General features: G+C 37.4%; 2 protein-coding genes across 2 annotated transcripts in view; both read right to left on the bottom strand.

The window, feature by feature from the left end:
- Positions 1–5,977, bottom strand: part of FAM171B (family with sequence similarity 171 member B) — a 44,530-nt gene extending 38,553 nt beyond the window's left edge. The window contains exon 1 of the mRNA XM_032995206.2: positions 5,693–5,977. Within this exon, the coding sequence (XP_032851097.2) occupies positions 5,693–5,858 (166 nt within the window). The 5' untranslated portion in view covers positions 5,859–5,977. The remainder of the gene's footprint in view (positions 1–5,692) is intronic.
- A 4,106-nt stretch (positions 5,978–10,083) lies between these two features.
- The window catches only part of ITGAV (integrin subunit alpha V), a 50,803-nt gene continuing 34,284 nt past the window's right edge, over positions 10,084–26,602 (bottom strand). Inside the window, exons 21-30 of the mRNA XM_032995198.2 lie at positions 25,939–26,031; positions 24,815–24,894; positions 22,667–22,747; positions 21,522–21,627; positions 20,435–20,593; positions 18,885–18,998; positions 17,202–17,315; positions 17,000–17,107; positions 15,851–15,973; positions 10,084–15,459 (exon numbers count right to left, since the gene is read on the bottom strand). Coding sequence (XP_032851089.2) covers positions 15,364–15,459; positions 15,851–15,973; positions 17,000–17,107; positions 17,202–17,315; positions 18,885–18,998; positions 20,435–20,593; positions 21,522–21,627; positions 22,667–22,747; positions 24,815–24,894; positions 25,939–26,031 — 1,074 coding nt within the window. The 3' untranslated portion in view covers positions 10,084–15,363. The remainder of the gene's footprint in view (positions 15,460–15,850; positions 15,974–16,999; positions 17,108–17,201; positions 17,316–18,884; positions 18,999–20,434; positions 20,594–21,521; positions 21,628–22,666; positions 22,748–24,814; positions 24,895–25,938; positions 26,032–26,602) is intronic.

Raw genomic sequence — 26,602 nt, forward strand, 5'->3', positions numbered from 1 at the left:
CCATAGTGAATCCCCAGTGCAGCACTAGTTTAGCTACTAAGGAGAAACAACAACTGTATCCTGGCCGAAACCAGGACAAAAAGCAAGCTTTCAACTCAGGAGAGCTGCCTACCTCTTCAGACCTCCTCAGTACCTTTTTGTTTATATTGTTTCTCTTCCTGAAAAACAGACTAGGTATGCATTTTTTTAAATTTGTGCTCTGCAGTAGAAAACCCCAAACTCCTCTTTTTCTTGTATTAGCAACTGAGTGACCTAGATCATGGAACGAATAAACATACAAATTAAAATATCTGTGAATAATTCTTTTTCATTATTCATTTCTGTCTCAAACTGCAGATCCCTTATCACTTCTCAGTGTCCTAATGCCCTTCCTGATATTTTGTTACACTACTAAGCCTTAGGTCAGCATAGCAAGCTAAGTCACTTACGAACATCAGCTCCAATACATCAGGACAAGTCTAAGTCTTACATTCTTTCTCTACTTTCTCACCTAGCTGAGAAACCATTATTTTAAATACCAGAAGCTGAGATTGTTGAAAAAACTGAATAGAAAATCAAGGGACGTTTTTTGAGCTAATTTCCATAGGTGGAGTTAGCTGCTTGCATTAAACCATTTTACTGAGGAGTGCATGTAATACTTCTGGAGTTCTATTTCATAATGAAAGAATTATTTTTCACCAGATCAAAAGTCAGCTTTCCACAATTTCATTAGGATTCTTCATATAAGAAACACATAGATTCCCAACAAATGTTTACATCAGCTATCTCTAAACCAATTCAAAAGTCTTACTTCAAAGACTGCAAACCACCTCTTCCTTGTCCAAATTACATAGAAAACAATTACTGTAATTTAATCCATAAGCTTTTACAACCTAAAAATAAAACTTTTCCCTGACACTGATTATATTCCAATACCTACTGGATAAGAAGGTTGTGTTGCTGGCTATATAAACCAATTAACTCCAGAGCTGATGAGAAGTCCCTAGTTAGACAGCCCTGACTTTAGTGGGAACTGTATTCTACATAGTAACTCAGTTATGAAAACTACTGAATTTCCTTCTTTATAGGAATGCTACAGTGTCTCCTATACAGCTTTTAACTCCTCACTCATTTTCTTGGGGTCCGTATCTGACTGTGACAGAAGCTCCAAAACAGAACTAACTGGATGTATTGCTGCCACATTAATCCCCTATCCAGTGACTATAGAAACAGTAAACCATAAAGGTTGTTCCATCAAGTGACAAACAAGCCAGTCATACAGCACTGTTTTTTTGTTCGTTTTTGTTTGGTGGGGTTTTTTTTTTTGAAAAGTGTATCGTTACGTATTAGTGTGCAAATTCAAACCCAGATTAACAGAAAAAGTTATCAAAACCAAATGCTCCTCTAAACACCTGAGTACCACCTACACACCAATATACATATCATTAGGAAAAATATTTCCCAACTAGAAATACTGAAAACAAAGATAAGGAGAGCAGTAAGTCACACAGGGATGTGTCAGAGAAATATTTCTGTCCTAGTATCTCAAACAAGAAGGAAGCACGAGAAAGTTGTCTCCTCCTTGAATGATCAGGAAGAGTAAGACAATGTACAAAAGACTTTAGAAAAATCTTAACTAGAAAGCTCCTGTCTAGAACACTGCTACACATTAGATAGCAACTCAACGTCACATGCAAGCAGATAATATTGAGAAATGAACACAGATTCCACAGGCAGCACCTAGACAGCATATTTATCTAAGACAGGTGCAAAAGTAACCTCTTATTTTCTTCTGAGTTTGCCAACAATTACATATTTATCTCATCAGTCTCAACAAACAGAACTAAGTGTGTAAGTATGCACAGCGATTCCAAATATCTTTTCTCCTCTGTTCACGACCACTATTAGCTGCTGTTGCTTTTTAATCTCACCCTATAAAAATCAAGCTAATCTTCCCATTTTACGCAAAGCTACCTGCCTGAAAAAAAAGAAAAAAAGGCAAAATAAATTTATTTTTCCTTGAATTCTAGAATGTGAGGCAGATTGGGAATGGTTTATAATACAATAACAAGTCTTTTCTTGTTTATGCTGGGATTAGAAAAGGTATGGAGAGTAGCCCCAGCGTAGAGCATGAAGTTACATGACAGAAACTTGAAGAAGTAACACCTATTTTAAAACGTACTTCAAGTCTAATTTGAGATCTCAACATGGAAAAAAATTTCCAGCATTAAGATGGTGTATGTCATCCATCCTGTGTGCTGTCTATATATACATGATGTGATAGCTTCTATTTACACAACTGCTGTTTTTTCCAGAAGAATCTTGTTCATTCAGTACACGTCAGATCTGCCATGGAACTGATGCAGTTAAGTATCACTTATTCAATTAGTGGTCTCTGCTCTGTTTATTGCACAATATCTGCATTGTAAAGGGAATAACAATGCACCACATCCAGAATATCCCAAGCACTGTGAATATTAAATAATACAACTCCTACCTCCTGTAAAGAATGCATCTCAATAAAGATAAACAAAAGGAAAAAAGAAAAACAGAAAAAGATTTGCCTGGATCAAAGCCAGGACGATAATTCACTGAATTCTGTGCTCAAGACCGCTGACCTCAATGAGGAGTATTCGAAGCTCTCAGCAACTTGTCTTCAATTGCCTCTGCACACCTGAGTCCAGATCGCTAAACTGTCACACCGAAAACGAAAACTCACTATAAATAACAATGAACCAAGACAGGTTCTCCACTTCAGCTATCACCACCCTAAGCAGAGAGGCCCATCTCTCTCTCCCTAAAGACTGTTTTAATAAAGTTTGGAAGAATAGCTACATCCATTGGATAACAAAAGTCAGAGTAACTCCATGAACTGAGCCCCTCTTAGGTATGTCTTCTGTGCCTCGTCTTTAGAATATACTTATTTCTTTTAGCAGTGCTATGTTTATTGTTGGTTTTAAGGGAGAAGAAAGAAGAGGTCAACAACAAAAAAAACCCTGTTCTGTCGTGATGTGCAACTACCTTCCCACTGCTACATTTACATGTCAGCAGTAGAGTCTGCACCCCAAACCTTTGTACACAGCTGTGCTGACTTTAGCATCTCTTCTCAGACAGCAGAATAATTACACTGGCAGAAATCCGTTAATCCAGGAGGGAATTGATCTGTAAAACTGTATAATTAGCTTCAAGAGAACAGGGACATCAATACAGGAACGTCAAATGAGAAAAGGTTTAGAACTCCAACCTTAGCTCTGCACCTTCCCTCTTTCAGGAGGATAAGGCTCCCTTGCTCCAGCAACACCGGGGTCACAAACACACAGCATAAATCCAAATTCAGCCGGACTCCCTCCTTATTTCCAGAAACCACTGCCTGCCTGGCAGTTCCCAGCACAGGACCCGCAGCTGCGGCAGGAGTGGCCTCTTCAGAGCATCTCCCTCAGGGATTACCCTGCTACCAGTCTTCTGCTGGAAAGGCAACAGCCATTTGTCCTGCCTACCTTTCGGCTGTAAACCAACAAAAGATAATTTCATGGAAAAAGACATTAGTATCTGATAAAAATGTACCTCTATTCAGGCTCTTTCTCTTTAAAAATTCAAAAATGTCAATATAGCAAAAATTACTTATGTGCTTCACTGAAAGGAAATACCACAGAAAAAACAAAAGGTGCTTAGCAGCTGCTTCAGAATAATGCGAGTTTCACAGCAGTGATTAGCTTGTCTTTTAAAAAGATTAATCAGTATTGGCTTTTTCCAATTTTTTAATGAAAGAATAATTAATCAAGATCATTTAGAAAGCTAGCCAGCAAGTATAATAAAGCTTTTACTGTATTTAACCATAACAAATAAATGCTAAGGATCAGTTCAAATGATATTTTTTAATGTTCATAAACTGGGATTGATCAAGAAAGCTGTGTACTATAAGACACTTTCAGGACTCTCATACCTCAAAACCTATGAAGCATAATAAGCAAATAAAAGAAAGCAACAGAAACTAGGCTCATGGGTCTGCAACAGCAACAACAGCAAACCAGTAGCATCAGCATCAAATTGTTTGGTACCAACAGAGATTTTGGCCAGAGTTGAGGCCAATAAGGTAACAGAGCTTCTTCAGAAGAAATCAATACCTGAAACCAAAGAAGATCATTGAATTACAAAAACTGCCCCTTTTCTTTTTTTTTTGCCACTCAATTTTTAATGAGCAAGATGTTCACCGCACAAGTTAGAAATGCTGTCAATGCCTTTTAAGTGGGGTTTGCTGGTGATTAATGGTATATTCCTCTAAAAGCATGATAAATAAAATAAGGAAAAATCATCAGTTCAAAAGGAAAAACAAGAACCAAGCTGTTCATCAAATACTCTTCTTTAAAGTCCTATAGTTTAAATGTTTGTAAAGAAAAAAAAAAAAAAACCAAAAAACCCAACCAAACAAAACCCACTAAAAACCGAACCCACACAAGGAAGAAACCAAAAAGCAAATCAAGGCATTTTAGGAGTGTATCAGGAGAATTTAAGAGTGTGTTCATATTCTACCAAATCTAGTTTCTTGTCCTACATCTTTAAGAAGTCACAAGTAAAGACCCTAATTCAAGATCTTTGCTTGTATTTCATTAACATACATACTTTGGCAGCTTTGTAAATTGGCTTCACTTCAGCAAAATATTAGCCATATGCCTGAAACTAAGAACATTTTATACCTTCTTGAAGTCAACTAGAAATAGAAACATGCATGTATGTTAAAAATGAAACATATGCTCTAGTGATATGCCCAAACGGAGACTTGGTGCTAAAAGGTCTTAAATAATTCATGTTTGAAACCATTTTGAAATTCTTTGGTGAAAATAAGTATGTCAAGAAAAATACCGGCTTTATCCTAATTTAAGCAACTAAGACTTCAGAATATATACATTTTTTCCAAACCAGATAATAGAACCAACATCTTATCACTTGCCTCAGTTCTGCAAAGGGCTAACCTCACACATTTGACCTAAATACTAAGGCCTAGTACCGAAATAAGCCCATTATTTTCACATGCTCAGCTGCCAGATAAAGGACATATTTCCTCATTCTGCAGAGGAGATGCAAAAACTAATGAGCTCACCAGCCCCATCACTAATTTGATAGGCTTAAGGCATTGCACATGCATCAGCTGTTGTTTTTGGGGTTTTTGTTTGGTTTTTTTTTTTAATATTGATATAAATATAAAAATAAATATATTTATAGAGATATATTTCTAATTTTTTATGTGTATATATACATATGTATATTTTTCTCTGGTGCCTCCTGCCAGCAAATCGGAATTCATGGCGCCAGGCTTCCCCCCCGAGACCCTTTCCCCGGCTCTATGAGGGAGCATCCCCGGCTCGCTCACAAACAGGCTACACGGTTACCGGGTGGATTTTCCGGCGCACCGAGGACACGCATACGCATCTGCGGCTATTAAAGATGGATCCCGCTCGCCCCACAGCTACCTGCTTCCTTAAAAACGTGGCGGCTTGGGTTTTTTGGTTTTATTTTTTTTTTTTTTCTTCAGGAATGCCGCCCGGGCAGCACGACCCCCCAGGTTCCCAGACGAGCAGCGACGGCGGAACCCCCCACCCGGGAGGAGCGGGACGCGGCGGGGCTGAGGGGGCGCCGGAGAAGAGGGAAATCCCCAGAGGGAAAGGCGGGAAAAAGGGGCAGCGGAGGGGAAGGGGAGCGGGGTGTGGATCGGTACCTGAGGCCGCCGCGGCGGCGGGAGCGCCCCCCGGCAGCGCCGCCCGCTGCTGCTGCGGGCGGGTGGCGGCGGCGGCGGCGGCGGGAGGCGGCCGCCCCGTCAGCAGCAGCAGCGCGGCCGCCAGCCCCAGGAGCAGGGAGGAGAGGCGCCCGCAGGTCCCCGGCATGGCGAGCAGCCCGAGGGCAGCGGAGGCATATTGCGGGTGAGGACGCGGGCGGGAAGCCGAGACCCGCAGCTTCAGCGGCGGGACTGCGGCGGCGAGGGGCCGCCCCCCCACGCGTGAACGGGGAGAGGGGCGGAGCGCTGAGCGCCGGGCGGGGCCACCCGTGTCCCTGAGGCGCGGGGCCGCGCGGCGCTGCTGAGGCGGTAACGGCTGAGGGGAGGGGAGGGCGCGGGGCTGCGGTCCTGACAGCCGCCCGTCGGGGGCGTTAAGCCGCGCCGCCTGCGCGCTCCCTCAGCCCGCCGGACCGGGCGCCTTTCGGCCGGTTCTGACACTCGGTGCCGAGCGTGCGAAAGCGCGTTCGGCGGCCCCTGCGCAGCCCGGCCTGTTGCGGGCAGAAACTTGGGATCGCCCCGGGCCAACTGGGAACTCGGCTCCACTCGGGCGCTGGGAAGTGTGGTCAGCGTGGCAGTCCCGGGAGCTGTACCAGTAGCATCCCCCTAAAGCTCTGATTCCACACACAGGCATCTCTTTGCCTGACTTACACGCCTGCTCGCATTAACAGTCCTCATAGCAAACATCCTACGTTTTTTTTTTAGAATGGAGGATGCACATTAACTCAGGTAAAACTAGAATGCATGTAGACATGACCTAGGGTGGGATCATGGAAAAATGACTGAAGTTCACAGCAGATAAAACAGTTTACACCTGAGCAAAGGCAGCATGTCTGGACAAACCAAAGGCACCCAGAGCACGCAGCCCTCTGCGTGGTTGAGAGCCAAACCACCCAAGGAATTTCACACTAGTGTTGAGTGTGCCCATGCCGTGATTTCAGTGAGGCAGACGTCCGCTGTAGGGGCTTTCAGAACTGGATGATACTGTGTTTTTAACGTATGTTTGAGCAGTGAATATAAATTTCTTTGAAAAGTATAAACTAACTTTATTTGCCTTTTAATAAAATAAAGATTTGCCAAATAAAAGTATTTGTGGCATCATGACATATTAGGCCAAATTCTGTAGTTTTCAGAGATCAGAAAATTTCAATGCAGCGGAAAATGGAGGGGAACAGAATTACAAACTACAAAGTAGAAATTTTGCCTTACTGAAAGAAGGAACTGCCAGGTTACAGTACATCTTTTTAACAGATCACTTACAAAATCTAAAGAAAATAAATTTTTCCTTATGATTTAATTCTATACACTACACTGCAATAATTTCACTGCCATCAACAATGACTTGAAATATGAGTTGGGATTGACATAGAAAATACAATTTACTTTTATCGCAGTTGCTGATGGCCCCTTTTGGGACCGCTGAAGAACGGACTGACTTCACCCAGTCGTGCACTGTGAATCATCACTGCCTGCAGAGTAATGCTGCAGTAGGAAATGCACACCCTCCTCAGCAGGTACTCCTCAATACTTTTCTTTAGAATAGTTTGTCAGTCTCCCTTATCTTCATCAGCACCAAACCCCTTGTGCCATGAAAACTTTATTTGATTTGATGAGACCTTTCTTTTAAGTAAGCAAAAGAACACAAAACCAGACCGATAAAACAATCATTTACTTGACATGGAACTCTCCTCCAGCAGCTCACAAGCAGGACAGATTCCCTCTTTTGTTCAGAAAGCATTTGTTCAGTGCCTACTTGCCTAGTTAATATCCTCTCACCCAGCTTCCTCTTTCAACCTTTTATCTGGGCACTGCAAAGAAGAGGAGGCTTCTGAGGCACAGCCTCTGTTGGAATTGAATTCATTTTGGAATCTCTGCAACACTGCGCCTTCTCAGGTGGAAGAAAGGGGTCTACAGAAAGCTAGCCGACGCTTTGAGCAATTTCCTTCCTTTGTTAATAAATTTGTCTAATGAATGAGTATGTGCTATTGAGAAAGTGTGGATCACATACATGTTCATTTCCAAGTATTTATTGACTTGGGCTTTCAGAAAGATATAGATTAAGTTTATTTGGGGAAGAATAGTTGAACCAAGTTGGCAGCTGCAACATTTTAAATTAATGTCGATGATGTGAATATGCACAATTATTAATTTATACAGTTCTGAAAGGAATCTGTGAATTACGTGATAAAAGTTGTATTGCAAATGTCTCCACAAGGAGATAACGCATGTGGAAATCAATTGTTTGTACTGCATTTACATAAATTACTGAGAAGGGATTAGAGTACAGAATAACACCCACTTCATGATTGTTTTCTTAACCAAATCTTCTTTGAAAAGAAATGAACGTAGTGTATTTCAATTACCTGAGTATTTACTTGAGGAAATAAGTCCAGCAGTAACTCCTGCAGTCTTTAAAGGTTGCTCATATACACTCTTCGAACTTTCAACAAATTATAACCGTTGTCATCAACCACTGAAGAGATGTAACATGGCATCTGGCATTGTGTGAGGGACTGAAAAGCGTGTATACAAATGACACAAATGTAAATGTAGGTAAGAATCTGAAAAACAGTAACATACAGACATGGTCTGCACGTGAAATTGTAAAGTCTAGTAATGTGGTATTTTACTGTCTGATTTTTTTTTGTTTCTCACATTTGGAAGGTCGCTGGTGCTCATCTGTATCCTGCAAGCTTAGTTTTAAAATGTCCTGTATGTCTATCAAAAGAGGTGATGATTCAGCACCAAAAAAATGTAGAAAATGTAGCAGAAAGATGCAGTAAACCAGTCTGATTGTGAGATACCTTTTGAGAAGATGGGCTGCTAATAGCACTAAACCTAATGCTTTATGTTCATGAGACAATATGTTGATGAAACATTCATACAAACTTTTTTGTAAAAAAAAATGAAGTATTTTCAATTCTTCACCATGTTCTTAAAGTTACTGGAACTGACAGTTTAAAAATATATTAATGTACTAATACATAAAAAGTATTTATGTATTAGTAATTAACTTACAAACTCACTAATGATAAAAGCATACAAAAAAATATCATACATGCATGCAAAGAGTCAGAAACCTGGACAGTGTAAAGCAGCATAACTCAAGTGGAGGCAGTGGAGTTGTATTGAAGTAAATAACCTCAAGACATGGACCATCATTTTGTTCAAGGTGGTTATGGTTTAAGATGGGAATTTGAAAAACCACTCTGTGGCCTTGCTGCTGTCACGAGACAGCTGCTGTCACTAATTTCTCAGTAATGCATTAATTTGAAACTGCTAAACAGATGTAGTGATCGCTGTGCTGGTAACTAACTGACGGTATCTTATTTAACAAAAACTGGGCCTGTGTTGGCTGCAGCATGTATTGAACCAATAGAGTAATCTTTTGACTACTGCGGGGATGTTTCTTACGTACATTAAGTGTAGCTACTGTGAAGCCACTGGAAGCTGTTAACTAAAACAAATATTGCCTTTTCATCTTTTAAGTGTCTGCTTTAAATATTTTCTTTAGGTTAACAAATTCTCTAATAGCAATCCAAGGAACTCAGTAGTTCGGAGTTTTCTTAAGAGTTCACAAGCACCAACGTTTATTTCTAAATCAGTGTTCTAGCAATGTAAAATAAACATGTTTGCCTTTACTGTGACACAAAATATTTACTGTCGCCCCACTCACAAAGATGAATATGATTGCTAATTAGAATAATAAAGCAAGAAAAGCAACACCACCTCTCATGAGAGTTTTCCTAACCAAAGGACAAGAATTCACCATTTTCTACAGGGATGGGGCAGCTACAAAATCTGAAATACTTATTTTCAGTATACAAAATTTTTTGTAATAAATCCGTTTTCTGGTGACAGAATGTAACTTGCGACTACATAATATAATATTAATATATTTATATATATATATATAATATATCTTTCATCCCTTCTTGCTTGTGATTACAAAATTTTTTGACTCAAGGTTAATATGTGCCGCTTTAGCTGAGAATCAAAAAGTTGTATAAATGTGACCTATTCATATTTAGTACATAACTGTGGACTACAAACATATACTATGAAATATTTTCAGGTGAATTAAATGCATTTAAAAAAAATGCCTAGTATTAAAAAAAACACAGAATTCCTGTTATTAAGAGGTATTTTATTCCAAAATTCTAAATACCAGAATGAACTCAGTACTTACATTGAAATTGTGTTTATATATATAAAAATACAACCTAATAAAATCAATCAAATTTGAACTAGGATGACAAAAATTAATTGAAAACAAAAGCATAGCTTAATAGCTATATATTTGATACCAGTATAAAATTACTGTGCCACAATACCCATTTTTTTTTTCAAGTTCTATAATTTAATAAAAATTACTTCAAATGTATATTGCTCTCCTTAAATGTACCGAAGACCTCTGAAACAAGTTCATAGTTACTGAAAATACTCCTGTTTATGTTACAAGTATTTACTATGTGACTAAGAAACCCAAAATGCTGCGCATTGATTAGTATCTTAATTGTCTGCTTGTGCAAACAATGCTCTACTGACTTAACGCACGAGCAAAACCAAAAAAGGCAAAAAAATTTTTGTGAAGAAGGAATAAAATGTTACATTGTCAACATATTTGTATCATAGCAAATACACATTTCCTTTGTGGACTAGAAAGGGCCACCTAAACCTGTAACAGTTTTTTGGATATTCAAATGCTACATTAAATCTTCAGTTACTTTGCAAAAGCCAAGGGTCAAGTTATTCAACCTTAATGCAGCATACTCAGAGAAGGTCACTACATGAAAGGTTTGATTTCCTGTGTTAATCTAAAAATTCTACACACTGAAAAAAATAGACCGAAATACTAAATATCATAATCGCATGAAACAGTAGTAGCACTACAGACTCAAACCCATTATTGTATAGTCTCTAGTCAGATTTTCCACAGTGGATTTAAAGGATGTTGTACCAATTCTCAAAACCTCAAGAGTTAGTAATGGATACACTTTAGAATATACCTCACTTTTCACCCAATGTGGGTGACCAAAAACTCTATAGCATTCATTTATCACTTCAATTTAACAAACTGGTTTTGTTAATGTCCTTAAAAATACCAACCACTGCAAGTCAAGAAATGCTACATCCCTTCTTAGGCAAACAGATGACTTTGGCAGTGAACTAGATCTGATCATGTTATATTGCACTTCGGAATTAGAAGCTAGTGATTCAGTACCAAAGAGTTCAGATCTCACCAAAGTCAAGGAGAGTTATTATTGCTCAGCACATAATCATGATCCAAACTGTGGGATTTGTTTCTGATAGGAGGCCACTGCCAGCAGAGAACTAATGGGTTCTTCCCATCTCAGAGACAAAAAAACAAACAACATTATCTCTTCGCTGTAAGGCTCATCTGTGGTCTGCCACCACCTTTTTATTTTTTGGATTTCCATTTTCCTTTTTATAAAAACCTATTATTTTTTTTTTCCCCCTTCACTAACATCCAGCAGCACTGAACACAAAGGGTCACATTCAAAGCCAGCTGCAATGAATGTCAGGTTTTCTGTGACTTCATGAGATTGTGGAATAGGGCTTGGTCTGGACTGAAGACAAAAACAAACTAGATTTTCAGCAGGGCAACTGCAGCTCTGCGACTGTTTGTGAGGGTGTAGGAAAAAATACTGCAGGGCCTATGTCAGGGTAACCAACAACAAACCCAGAGGCTGCAAAAATCCAGGTGCAACATGAATCAATCCTTCAAATCACAACAACATGCTGATTACAGCTGAAATATTTTCAAAATACCCGTGCAAGTTTACCTTAAGACTATTTAAGCATGGACACAAGGATACAAACAACTAAATATTAAAAATCTTTGTTTGGAATAAATGTTTCATAAAGAAAGAGCATATATAATAAACTTTCTTAAAGTTTCCACAAGCATTATGTGAATCAAAGATCAACATGTAAATCAAAATTTAAAACAGAAAAATGGGACAAATAAAATTATAAACTTGATACCGATATCTGTGAACATTTCCTCAAAGATTTCAACTTATGTTGAAAAATGTATCCCGTATTTGGCTTTGCATTCATGCTTAAACAAAAGCTATCTCCACAATTTGGTAGTTTCTTGAAAGAAATGTCAACCTATACATTAGGTTCCTGACTTCATGTTTTCTAAACATTCTCAAATATAGTAATACACAATATGCATTTTGTAATATAGATAATTTTTTAATATCGATGATGAGATGCTGCAATAATTGCAAACTGGAGTACTTATAAAATTTAGTATTTCATTATAAGATATAGCTCTTTTAAAATGTTTTCATTGTCTAAATAATTACACAGCTGTTTCTTTCATATTCATAAAAAATATGCTTCTGAAACATAACACTCAAAAGAGGACTAATTCTCTGTTACTGTACTTGTATTTTTTTAATGCTTGCAGTATGCAACTTACGCACATCAACTTTGACTCAAGGGCATTAATTTAATTCCACAATACATTTTTAGAAGTATCTTCAAAGGTTTTAACATCGTTCTACAATATTTGCTATAATAATACAACAGTGCCTGCAAATCAGTGTGAAATTTATACTGACACAAGTACAGATCTATTCAGCAATCTTATTGCTGAATCTTGAATGCGGTATTTCCTGCACCATTTAGGAAAACATCCTGTTCAGAATCTGCCTGGAATAAAAAGGCTACTTTAAACTGAATATGATGTGTTACATCTGTGTTCATTAAGTAACCTGTACATTTACATATGCTACTGTATGGGGGTTTTTTTAATCAAACTGGAAATTAGTGGACATGGGAGAAGCAACTGTTGGCTTCTATTCTCCAGTAGAATGCAAGAAAATAAAAATCACTTAAATAAGTTTTACTTTATGTAACTTCAATAAATGGAATAAACTTTCCATAGCTACAGTAGTTGTATCAATAAAATGTACCTTTTTATCCTGAAAATCAGCAAAATGAGAATTTCCAGTTGACACAGTAAAATTAACATGCAATTAGCACTGACATTAACACCACTATGGTGTCCCTTCGATGTGAGCTGAAGAGATCTCGACTGTGCTTTTTCTTTCTTTAGAAATTTTCATCTCCTTATAACGCCTAGACATGCAAGTAGTCTAATAAATTTCAAGTCAACACAGTGTGTACATGTAATGAAAGCACACATGTAAGAATTAGAGCTATAATCTCTTTGATGGTCTCTTAAATCTCTTAACCTACTAAGATTAGGACTGGCTAAAAACAATTTGTGTGCATATAGCTAATCAGCTGACAAAGTGCATGAACTAGAAGCCCATGTAAGTAACTGAAATTGCATTTGATAAAAGTCACATTTTGAGGCCAGGCTCAAAGCCTGACTCCCAATTCCTTACTGTATTATTAGTAACGATACTAGAAGTAAAGACAAAAATAAAATGTTGGCCACACTGAAGACCTTGAAAGTTCAGTGAAAGTGGAATTATGCCCTATACCATCTCATATAAACTAACTGGATCTAAACAAATTGTCTAAACCAAAAAACATGTAAATGGATAAATATGCAAACCTGTATCTGATATACATACTGGCCCCCCCAGACTTGGTGCTGTCTCTCTTAATGACTCAAATGCCATCACGGTTCAGTGAATAAGAATGGACTTAACGAAAGCCGTTTGTGGATTTTAAATCTCAGAAAGGATGAAGAAATGAGAGCTGAATCAATTATTTCAGATAATTCTGGGTTTACTGGGCATGGCAGTATTTATGGGGGAGATGCAGCTTTAAACAAAACCCCCAAGATACAAAACCAAATCAAACCAGAGCTTCTGTCCTTTTAAGAGCTCGTCTACATAGAAATCTCACTGGTATTACATTAGGAGTCTTCCTTACTGTATGTGGCTGCATACAGGAAGTTTATAACATAATTTATTCCCTTTCTGGAATAGAGAATAAACAAATCTCATAAGGCACCCTTTGTAATAGCTTAAGTATGTTCACTGTAATATTTGTGCAACACAACTACACATGGTTGCAAGCCAAACAACCTCGGAATTTGCAATTACATGTCTACTGAAATGCATATAGACAATGTTCTTGTGTTTTCTCCTAAGTATATGAAGCTTCATTTTACCACACCAGTGCTGAGGGAAGTAGGCTAAGAATGACATAAACCTGTGGCCTTAAACCACTGAACTTTTGCTATGTTTAAAAAAACAACCACGAAACAAAGCATTTAGTGTCTTTTCTGGTAATGAAATGTATTGAACACAATGAAATGTCTTGTGCAATGAAATGTCTTTTGTGCAATGAGACATACAATGAAGGAAACAATGAACGAATGAAACAGAACAAGCCAAATCAACCTTCTCTTTTCAAACCCTTCTGCACTGCCAGCGATACTCTGCTTCATTCAGCAAGCTCAGTTCTCTCAGGGCAGGCAGCAAGGCAGGCGTGAGTGTGGCTGGAGCACTGATGTAATCTAGATGCATGTGGCTGGCAGATAGTCTAGCATAAACGGTCTCTATATTACTCCCTCCTGCACTTGGGACATGGTCAGCCACGGAATGTGAGGGTTAACAACCGCTTCCTCACAGTGCATCAGGTAACCTGTCACAAAGTATTCCCTGCATTGTTTCACCAGAAACTGAAATTCAACCCCTGTAATATGACTTAAATTCAAACCCTGTGGAGGGTTTGACCTGGCAACATAAAGGCTATGGGTTTTCTCATCAGACTTGTCTGTTGTCAGCCACAGTCTCACGTCTTGTCCCTGGCAGTACCTGAATGGATCCATGCTGCCAAGACTTCTGTGGAACACCGGGATCCTGCTCCGTGAAAATACACAGCAGACTTTGCATCTTGCCCTGGAATTTTTCACTAGGTCCCACAGAAAGTACATCATCCCCAGCTTTCTACTGCTCACTTCCGTTTCTGTAGGCTCAGGGCCAACAGTAAGAGACCCAGGACCTGGAGAACAATATCTGTGAAGTCTAGAGGGAAACCACTAGACAGATGACCAAACAGGAAGAGGAACAGGCATCCAGAATAGGTATCACATGTGAATGATTCCACTGAATAATCTCTTTCAGATTTTTTGAGCAGGAGGAGAATCATCAGCAGAGGTAAAGGGTCAAAGAATATTCTTCAGTTTTGTCAAACAAGCTATGTTCATTTTTTTGTGCAACTAGCTTTCAAGAGCTAGGAAATGAAATGTAGCGTACTCCAACAAAAATCAATCGAAACTAAATGTGTAATCCAGCAAGCATATATGGAAGCTGTTGGCTTCAAGAGCAAACACAGAATCTATGTAGCAATTCATGTAAAGACAGTCTGTGAATCAGAAAAGATGAGTCTCCTACATCCCAATAAGCAAAATCAGAGTACTACATATTACTTAATCTTTTCACACACAAATCAGTGCAGATGTGTTAGTCACATGTATGAACATAATTAATACAAAAAGGAGGATTTAAATATATTGCTCTTATTTTGTATGTGCTGATACCTTCCGAGACCAGCAGCTTTGCAGTCATGAGTGTTTTTTCCTTAAGGGGGAAAGCAATATTCATAACCAAGACGTCAACATTTTAAAATTTCAGAATGTCTTACAGATAAAACTCTGCTTAAGCTTCTGATGTGCCTTCCCCATTCTCATGCGGTTGCAGTTGTTCTCTTTCTTGTTCTTCCTGAGGTGGTCTCACACGTTTGAAAAAGCCCATCTGTGATTCAGAGAACAATAAAGAAATTGCAATGTGATTTTCAAAACATACACATACCCTTTCTCTTTCCTTCTTGATCAGATCTTAACTGATTAGTAGTTGGATTTTTTTTTTCCTCCTACTCTCTTTGTCCTTATTTTTGACCTTCAAAGCCAATAAATACCAGCTGAAACATTAAACTGAGTAATACAGCACAATCACAGACATGCTTCTTTATTCAGTTTCTTCCTGACAAAGCTGAAAAGTTTTTACAGTTATCCAAAAAACTTAACTGATTCAGATGATTAAAGGACCAAGGTATTTCTTTCTGCAAGCTGCTGGTACTATCTGAAGTAATATATCACCAGTAGGGAAAAGAAAACAATACACAAAACCCAAATACAGTACTTACCCTGTACATAACAAACACTAGAACAGCCAAGAGCAATAATCCTGCTAGGACAGCCAAAATTATAACCCACACTGGCACCGGCATAGGCTGTGGTTGAATGCCCCATGTAATATTTGTAATAACCTAACAGAAAAACACAATAAATCACTCTTTGCACAGCAGTGACATGCTGAGTTCATTCATGCACTTTAAGTCTTGTAGATCTTTATTTTATAGTGTTTAAAATAATCTTAATACATCATGAGTTACCTTTTCTCTTCAGTGTGAGTAAACAGCTATAGATTAAGTGACATAAAGACTTCACTGACCCAAATTTAATAGGCTTGTAAAATTAAATAAAAACAGGTGTTTGTTTTCTTTTGGTTGGTGTGGTTTTTTTTTTTTTTTTTGCAATCAGTGATACAATGGCAACATATTCTGTAATGCTTGATGATTCTCAGTAAAAATGTAGGAATCTGGAAATATTTGCGAATTAAGAGAAAAAGTAATTCAGGGCTTTTCCTTTTTTTCTTAAAAGGCACTAGTCCTTGAAACACAAAACAACTCCACAAGACTTAGGAGAGACAAAAACAGTTAATAACAGGCATTAGAAACCATATTCAAAAATAAATCAATCACAGTCCTTTTCAATTCCCTTCTTAAGATCTTTTATACTATAGTGCCTACCAAAAACTTTTAATTTGGCAGCCCAAATAAATGGCCTGTATCTTCCTTTCTGTTTGCACATTGATTTCTTTCTCTTGGAGACCCTCTAGGACACAGATGGTCTTTTTGTTCCACATTCACACAGTACTTCATATAATATAATAAAGATCCACTATTCAAGCTCTAAGTGCTCTACAGTAGAGAATTTTCAAGTAAAATATTTCTCAAAAAACAATATCATTATCAAGAACATTAGGACTATTCACCATATTTTTTTCATTCAATTAAATCTTTAAAGCTGCAAATAGTTAACTCTAGTTTTAAGACAAAATTGTTTGGTTTGTCCACAGTTGTATGTGTATAACTGAAATTAATATATGAATCAAATATTTGATAAAATTACAATTATACCAAGCCACATAAAAGTTACTCAACAATCATTGGTTTTGTATTAATTTCAAAGTAATTATGTATGGTAACTCAAGCTGGATGTAAATCACTTACTACTGTAGAATTGTGGATATCTTCAAAGGAAAGGTTCTTATAGGGGAACTCTATAACACTGAAAGAAGCAGATGATTTGAGAGAATAGGAGTGATTCTGATTTTCTTTCTGTGTAAGAAAAAACAAAATTAGTATTGCACGTGGATACAAAAATCACTTCTTACGTTTCAGAAGCAGGTACACAATATTCATAGTCACTCACATTCATGAAAGTTTGGGTCCAAAGGCGTGATTTTAAATACAATATTGCACTCTTTCCCCTTTCCAGGTGGCCAACTTGACAGACTATCTTTAAACAATCAGCAGTTCCACAGCCCTGCATATAAAAATAGGAAGGATGTTTCAAGTGTGAAAATATTTTAGAAGTCATTAATGGCATCACCTTACTCTTATATTTACTTTATTGTCCTCTTTTCCTGGCAAAGCACCATAAACTATTACAATATTAAATAATTATAGTGTCCTGTAAGTTTGCATTCAGAAAAAGATTACACGAGCCACCTGGATCCCAAGGGTGAAACAGCTGACAGTAGCTTTAAGGTATGTACTTTATCTACATATCTAAGAAAAAAACATCAGGGGTGGGGAGTGGTTTCTGGTCAATTCACATTACCATCTTCCACGTGGTTTTTGATACGAAAACTCAGGGCAATTAACTGCACTTGGTGCCAGCAAAATGCTATTTGTTTCATTTAGTGGAAGTCCTCAAGTTTGACTGACCTAATCTATGAGCCGTACGCAGGACTACAGAAGTTCAACTGGCCTTTCTCAACCACATTTCCATTAAAATCCATCAGATAATATTAACGCTAAACCACCAGTATTTCAAGAAGAAAGCAGAGTAAAACAGCTTCACTTTATGATTTTAGTTGGACTATAAATAAAAGCAGTGTACTGTGTAGGTACATCTGCCAGTGTAAGTACAACTCAGTGAAATTATTATGATATTAGTCTCTGGGGTGAAATCCTGCAAAGTCATTGGGAAGATCTGACAAAAAACAAGTCCTTAAAAAAAAAAAAAAAAAAAATGCAACAAAACTTCAGAACTGCATTGATAGATACTGAGGGATATTTGTAGCTTGTATCTAAAGAAATAAAGTAACTTTTCTCACCATAAAATAAGAAATTAATTCCTATTTTCACTGTCTTTGCTTAACCCTTCTTTTCTTGTCCTCTCCAAAGCCTAAACATTTCTGGAATCAGGGTTGTACTGCTGTAGTCCCATTGACCCACCCTGAACTCCCAAGCATTTCTCTCGGCTGCCCGCCTGTCCTGCCTTGCAGGGACAGCTTCACGCCTGCAAGCACAGTCAACAAAGACACTGGTATGGTAATATATTCACTTCATATTACAGATTATTTCTCATCTTGTAGAGAAGGGAGAGGTCCTCCATGTGTCTGCTTGCAGAATATCCACTGATGAGCTAGGAAACACACTTTGTGAAATCAGCTGTAATTTGTAGCAAAGAGGATGACTGCAGCACTCAGCTGCTTCCTTTCAGTTACCCTATTTTACCAGCCTTCTCCTGTGAAGTACTGACTTTCAAATTCAGAGAACAGCACGATATAGAAGACTGACACTGAATGAAATGCCCAACTTGACCTTTGCTTTTAAGGACTTAAAACACAACAGCACAAAACTGTAGGCTTATGCCTCACTGGCTGACTACCCAGAGGAAAACCAATGCACATTGAAAAAAAAAAACCAAAACAAAACAAAACCCCAAAGCAAAACAAAACAGCTCCAGAACATATGACTTCTTTGTCTGTTAACCATTTAAATACAGAACATGGATTTTCTGAAATCATTTTTCATCTCATTGAGCTTTCATCTCCATTTTTAAAAAAACAAAATTACTATCAACATATTAATGCTGAGAACTTACCAAAGTATGCACATCTCCTTCAACAGCAGTTACATCCCTTCGACTGATACGATGATCATGATTATCTTCCCTGTTAAGTGTTTCATTCTTATCATCATCTTTAGAAGCAGAAATCTAGGATACAGGAAGGAAACCCAAATAATAAATAATTCTTACATTTAAGTATTTATAGACTTCAAAGTTAAGGTCAGAAAAAGATATAACTGATCAGGTTTCTCTCTTTCTATCCTAGCTATTCTTCAGAACTTGGTTTTACCTGCAGCTGTAATTAAGATGTTACTCATGTCTTTTCTAGATCACCGATGCAAATTTTTACTAAGAACTAAAACAGAACCTTGAGTATCTTAATTCTTCTTCAATCCAAAACCTGTTTATGTACAGAAGGAAAATACTTTTATACTGCAATATATAATTCAGTTTTGCAATCTTTTATTAAAGATTTTTCCTCAACATTTCAGTCTTAAACGCTCAAAAAATAGCGCTACTATGGTACTGATATACCACATACCTACTGTGTATGTGCACATGTCCAGATATACACAAAAACTCTTTTAGGAGGGGCTTGAAAAAAATATACAGTAAGTTTAAAGAATTATTTCAGTGATCTCTTAGAAATTCCCAGCATAAAACTGAATATTTACACATGGGACTAGGCAGAGCCATGCTACTTGTTCTCTACACAACAAATTTATATGAGAAAACTTACAAGAAAAATATATTATTACAAACTGTATAGCAAAAGCACAGGAAATTTGTATTTATATATTCATCAGATTTGCTTTCTGATTATCAAAAATACACGAGTATTTGTTGTTCTATACACTGAATATCTTCCCTGAGTCTTTTTATACATACGTTTGCTTAAATTCTCTCAGAACTAATATACTGATTTTTACTACTTCTTGTAAATTGTCTTATAATTCAGTTCTCTACTCTCAAACCTGCCGTTTTTTATCTGGTGCTTCTCTGTCTAGTCAACCTAAGAGGAAGGAGTTTCTTCTGCTTTGTGCTTTGCAAACTGAGTGTTTTGCTGGCAGTGAGAGCATACTTCTAAGCCCTACTGAAACACTCCTGTTGACCCCTGTGGCATTTGGATGAGGGCCTAGATAAATAAGCGAGTAATAGAAAAAATAAAGCCATTTTCTTCCAAGAAATAAATCCCAGAAAATTTACATAAACAGCCCAGAAGCATCTGGAATGTTTTTGCTCACAACCAAGTTCGGTAGAAATGCACTGCTTTGGATTTAGGACTCATACAGCACAGTCTTCAAGAAAAGCAAAACAAAACAACAACAAAAAAACCCACTATGACAAGAAGAAACAAGACAAATTTATCTTTGGGTTGACAATGGATTTTCTACCTTTTTTTTTTTTTAACCTGTTCTACACATTGACAAATACTTTCGAACAGTGCAGTCCTGTTCCTTGGCAACAGATGAAAACTTAACTCAGTGTTAGATATTCTCAGGGATTTGGGTACTTTGAGTGTGTTTCCAAAACAAAAACCCCCATACTTCATTCCATCCAAACAAAAGGGAAGTGCTGCTTACCTTAATCTTCAGCGGATTGATTTCCATATCAGAAGTGCAGTTCATGGGACCATCAATTTCATACTGAACAATATACAGCAGAGTGTAGTTTTTGTACTTGTAAGGCCACTGCAGAGTCATCATCACCTTGCTGAATGCACTTGGACCATTGTTTCTCAGCTGGTTATGAAAATGAAGTTAACAGATGTAAAAAAAGCCAATGCCACTGTTCTTGTTAATGGGCATATAGTTATTTTATATTTGAGCCATAAATGATAGTGCTGCTACCCCTACCCCCAACGACTTACGGCAACAGCATCAACAACTTGACCTAAAAATGCTAGCTAGACTTCAGTCCCCCAACAGGCAAAACTTAAAATTATGTGATATGTGATAAAAATTACTTCAAACAGAAGCTGTATGGCATCAGGTTTTTTTGCCTTGAAAAAATGTATTTTTTTTTTTCCCTGAAAAAATGTGTTCTTTTTGTACTCTATTGCATGAATCACAGCCACTGTATGTGTTTCAGCCAAGATAGTCTGAGCACAGATACATACACCCAGAAGTTTCGTTAGATAAATGGTCTCTTAAGTTCTAGAACAACTTTTAAGTATTATTCACATAGCGCTCTCAGTAAGTTTTGTTTAATTAAACAGTCTAGATTAAAGCTGTGATCATTCTTTTAAGGAAATTTTAAATACTTAAAATGTTTCAAGGCAAAAGACTTTACAGTAGTGATTCAGAACAGTTGGAATACAAATGAGGATACTGAATAATTTAGAGCCATGAGTCATTTTCTGAATTCAAGTTACTTCAAACCTTTTATCTAGACTTCAAGGGACTAGAAAATAAAATATATATAATGATGTAAAAAATCAGCCTCTTGTATTCGGCCACTCCTGTTACACTAATTGCAGGCATTCCAACCCTTCTTGCAGATACCAATTATTGACCCAACATTGGAAGAAAAAAAAAATTAAATCTTTGTTTGCATTCAAGAAAAAAAAGAAGAAAAAATTTATAATTTACTCCAGAGAAAAGCTACACCAAAAGATTTCTTTTCATTTATCACAGAGCTGTGTAATTGAAATTAGTAGCAATTGCAAACCTCATAGATATGCTGAACTAGCGGCCCGATATCATCTTCTGTTTCTGGATTCTCCTTTGGCTGCCAGTTTGCAATAGGAAGGAATATGTGATCAGGAGATGACACACTAAACAGCAGAGCAAACAAGTCGTTATTATACAGTATGAAATGATAAATGCAATTCTCTAGAACATCTAAAAAAAAATCAACACACTTAAAATACAATCACCAGTTTTTTGTCCTCTGTATATAAAACCAGAAAGAACAGAGGTTAAGTGGCTTGTATATTAAATGTTCAGTTTTCTTCTCTTCATGAAAAGACGAATGTTGTATTTAGAAACAATTTTTTCCTGTCCTAAACTTTGGATTCATCCTACAACTTCTAGTAAACTTTTAATAGAATCAAGATACATGCATGTCATCCAAAAAACAAAGTGTGAAATACTTTGATAATGAGAAATATTGATGATGTAGAGACTTATCAGTGCAGTCATAATTCAGCGTGCACTGAAAATGGTGAAGCCAGTATTAATGCTTTTCAGTTGTGCCATCTCCCCACCTCTCAGATATTAACAAAGTTAGATCACAATAACAAATGTAATGGAAATTTTCAGAAATTATTACCTGGGAATCTGAGTTAACTGGCTAAGCAAGAGGACTGTATAGTTTTCAGATGTGACATAAAGAGTTCTGGTAAGCAGAAGTAATGGAATCATTTCAATACTAATACTATGCTTATGACTGAAGAAGGTGAGGGCATTGCAAACTTGTCTTCAATAGGATTTTCAACTTTGCTTTTAGAAAAGGCTTCAGGGGTTTTCAGATGAAAACCCAATGAGTTTGTAGATGAGGAAAGCAACCTTAGAGAAGTGTATGAAACTGCAAAAATGAGGGGTGATTTTTTTTTTATCCTTCTTCTAAAAAACCCTCTAGTGACAGAGGTGCAGTATTTCTTTTTGGAATCCATTCTGTAATTATTTCAAATTATTTAAAATTCAAAAGTCCAAAGGATGGCTAGAGAGAACCATATTTTCTTTATGATTAAAAATTCTGTAAGGCTTCCTGAAAACTTACGCAGACCTGAAAGGAAGTTCATTGAAAATAAAGAAGCAAACATACAAAGCTCATTTGAGAAAGATGTTTATTAAAATATTATCAGTGCTTACCCTCTAATTTCAACAGCTGCTAAAATAGCAAGGTCAGCCTGATAGAATGCTACTGGACTTAGATTGTCATACAGGTTAGAACTGCAGAAAAAAAAAAAAGTTAATTTCTTAAATGAAATAAGCTAAGTATTTAAAAAAAAAAACTTAAAATAATTGTATGTAGCATCACGATTCCTGAGCCACTGTGGGAAAGCACATTTACTGAAAACTAAGGAGCAGATTCCAGCAAGTTCTCACTTAAATGCATGAGAGTCCCACCCCCAACACAGTTTGGAGGTCCCTCAGCAGCGAGAAGTCAATAAAGGACACAAAGCTAATGCTGACTCTGTTCCTTAGCTGCCACCTGTAAGAAAATTCAAACACCAGTGCTGTGGGAGAACATAACTAGATAGCTAGCAGAGCCTTAAGTTCCACTTTAGGACCTGTGTTTTGCTCAGGGACTTGTTCACCCTAAACCAGTCTCAGGGCAGAAAAGTGTGCTGGGGCTACTTCTGCCTGCCCTTCTTCACAGTGTTTAAACCACTAAGTGAATACAGTTAACATCTGATTTCTACACTTCAGATACACCAAGAGATGACAGATATTAAGCCACATAGAGTCATTAATACCTAAAATTTCTTCGGACTTCCTTTGTAAACAGAGAAAAAGAAATACAGAGAACAGTCCTATTTCCTTCGAAGTGGAGCTGGGAACAGAATCTTCATCTCCTTAGACACATCTGATTATTCTGTGTACCTGACCAAACAATTTCCTTTAGAAAGGTCTTCTTAAATTCGCTAATTATTCCTCACTGCTGCTGTAATCAAAAAATACATACAACAGTGTTTTCCTCCCAACCCGTAGATACCTCATTCTTTCAAAGACTAGAGTTGTTCTGCTAGGAATTCTGTCAGCTTCAGAAATCCAGCTTTGTGAGTTGAAGACAACTAATGTGATCTTTAAAACCTCTTCCAGATAATACCTTGATAATGCCTATCACTATGAACTGTGATTCCCATGTTTGATTGCATCACTATTCTTGCATTCAGAAGTCACGTAAGGAAATTCCTTCCATGAAAGCTGTAATATGTTACAGGAACTTCCTTTCTCTTCCAGCAGTAGGGAAGCATGACTTAGGCAACCTCACTGACTGTTTTTTCTTCCAGTGGAAGCTAGTCAGTGACTGTTGTTAGCCCAAGGAAGATGGCAGACACCCCAGAGAAGATCTTGCACTTTCTGCAAAGAAGAACCGGAGTCGCATGCGACAGGGCAGAGCTTACTCGCTGATGGAGAGGAGGGTTGAAAATTGAACAGACTGCAACGTGAGATCAAAGAGATACTGAATGCTGCCAAGGCCTTTGATCCATATGGCAAACCACTGCATCATTAAAATAGAATGGCAGGTTTAAAGTTACTTAAGTCTTGTAGACAAAAAATGCATCTGTGGATGAGATTAATTTATTAACTATATTAAGAATAATTTAATCCCTTAAATGGAAAAAAAAAAGCTTTTGGTCCACCATGGGGAAGAAAAAGCAGCTGTATTTGTACTGTCCATTAAGCAACATAAACTTGTATTGGGTAGCGAGATTCCTATTGACCACACCTCCACATCTTAAATATCAGCTCTAATAGGTATAAATTCAGATTTATGTATCATATTTACATGAAAGCACCATGCTTATTTTATAATTAACAGGAACATTCTCTTATCCTCAGCATACATAAAACTTGAAATCCTGGGTTTACATCAGAAGGAATTCAGAGCTCAAACATCAGTTTTAAAATAGGGCTAGAAACCCAAAGACACAAGTCATTCTGTGGGATTACACAAGTGTCAGGAGATCACAGTGGTATGCAAGTACAGAAATACAAAACTTTTTCTTGAAACAATTTCAATGGCTTTATTGCTCATTAGTAGCATTTCACTTGTGCCATGGCCTGTCTAAAAGCTGCAAGCAAAAGAAACTGCATTCAAACAGAAAACTGTGTTCTTTTATTTTTTCCTATATTTTAGAAAACACAATTCATTAAAAAGATGTGTTTATATTTAAAATAATTACAAGGCAAAGACCAAAGAATTAGTCCAGAGAGAAACCATGTAGTTCACAGACTATTTATTTATCATGTTATCTACCAAGTGAGGTACGGACTCACAGATTTCCTTACCTTCGGATTTGCAAGTCAAACTTCACAGAGGTATCCATTTCAGACTGCTGGTGCACACTGAAACGCAGGCCAGCCAAGAGCTTCAGGAAAAAAATCACCATGGTTCAGTGGAAGCACAACAAAATACGCAATAAAGGCTTCTTAATACTTAATTACTACAAGTAAATTGCTTGAGGCTTGTGGTCATAAGAGAACACACACAGAGAATTGGCAAATAAAACTTGTCCAGTTCATCGAGACTAGAAATGTACCGCGCTCTCTGTAGATTTCAGCCAATGCATCACTGCCACAAAATAGAAATGTAAGGTTTACGTCATGCTCACCTCCCTCACTTCAGCCATTTTTACGTAACTGAGCCTCCCTATGTGTTGCAAAAAGAACAGACAGTAGTCTAAAGAACAGGGCACACTTGAATGATTCTAAATTCCCAAGGTTTGTTCTAAGTCAGTGCGTAAGAGTTGCTTCAACATCTGTGCAGTTCAGCTTGATATACTTGAAAGACATTGGAAATAGCATTTATTCATTTATACAAAATGTCTCTTGGAAGAAAAACACCATCAAAGTGTTTATAGTTGTGACTGATTTTCACTTTTCTTCCTCAGAAAATAAGATAATATGTCATATTATCTTAATATCGGCTAGGTCCCACTGATAGTTTTTTTAATTCCTCCAATTTCAGCTACATTTGGTGGAAGTACAGAGGTCTCAGCTAGACACAATTCCCTCTCAAACTTCACAAAACTAGGCAGGAGAGAGAAGCACTATTAGGTTTCCACTAAGAGAAAGGTGTGTTATAAGCTAGCTCTTTTATTATATACTAAAAAATACGTATCCGATAAATCTAGAGACAAACCCATGAGGGACCAGAGTTCATTAATTCCACTGTTTAAAAAGCTACTCCTTTTGAGTTGCATCATGAAACTCATGAACAATCCTTTAAGCCTGTAATTTAGTTGAAAAGTTGAAACCAGTTACCACTGAACTGATCAAACATGTGGGCAGCTAAATCCCAGCTAGATCCAATCTAAAATTCCTGTGAGTAAACATCCTGCCCAAACACTCCTGTGATTAAGAAAAATGCGCACCAGTTTGCACTACCGGACACCTGTTGGACCAAACCTTACCTTAGTTCCTGCTTTCATGGGATTTCCCAGGTCACAAACTACCATGCGAGTTTGATTCTCTGTTTTAAATGCACATGACAGTCTTGCTAAAGCCTGCATTGAACAAAAAGTAAATATTAAGAAATGTCATTCCTTACATCTGGACACCTGTATGGAAGTCTGGAGAAAAGTTCTAGATATACTGTGTTAATTTCAATATAATTTCTCAGTCCTAACACAGTCATGCACTAAAATTAAATAAAATCTGAGAATGAAAGTCTCCATGGAGACAAATCATTTTGATATGAGATAGATGCTCTTTCCGAGGTTATAAAAAGAGAAATTTGATACTTTTCTATTGGGCAGTACTGATGATTTTCGTGACCTAAAACATTTCTCCATGTGATTCTTTAAAATCTACATGAAGAAACTTTGGCCACTGGGCAAACTCTCCATAGGAAAATAAAGACTTGGAAGGCAAAATAACATGAATAATTACTAACTTACTCAAAAAGAGGTTTTAGAGGAGCTATCAGATTTTGGATCATGCCACATCACAAAGCTCTAGAGTAGCAGAGGCAAAACGGAGAACCAAACCAAGGCATGGTCCAACATGTATGAAGGATGTGGTATCAAAGTTGAAATACTTTGATATAGGGGAATGATAGTTCTCCCCTTAACACTC

Source organism: Tyto alba, unplaced genomic scaffold, assembly GCF_018691265.1.
Source record: "Tyto alba isolate M040663 unplaced genomic scaffold, T.alba_DEE_v4.0 Super-Scaffold_7, whole genome shotgun sequence".
Classification (NCBI taxonomy): Eukaryota; Metazoa; Chordata; class Aves; order Strigiformes; family Tytonidae; genus Tyto; species Tyto alba.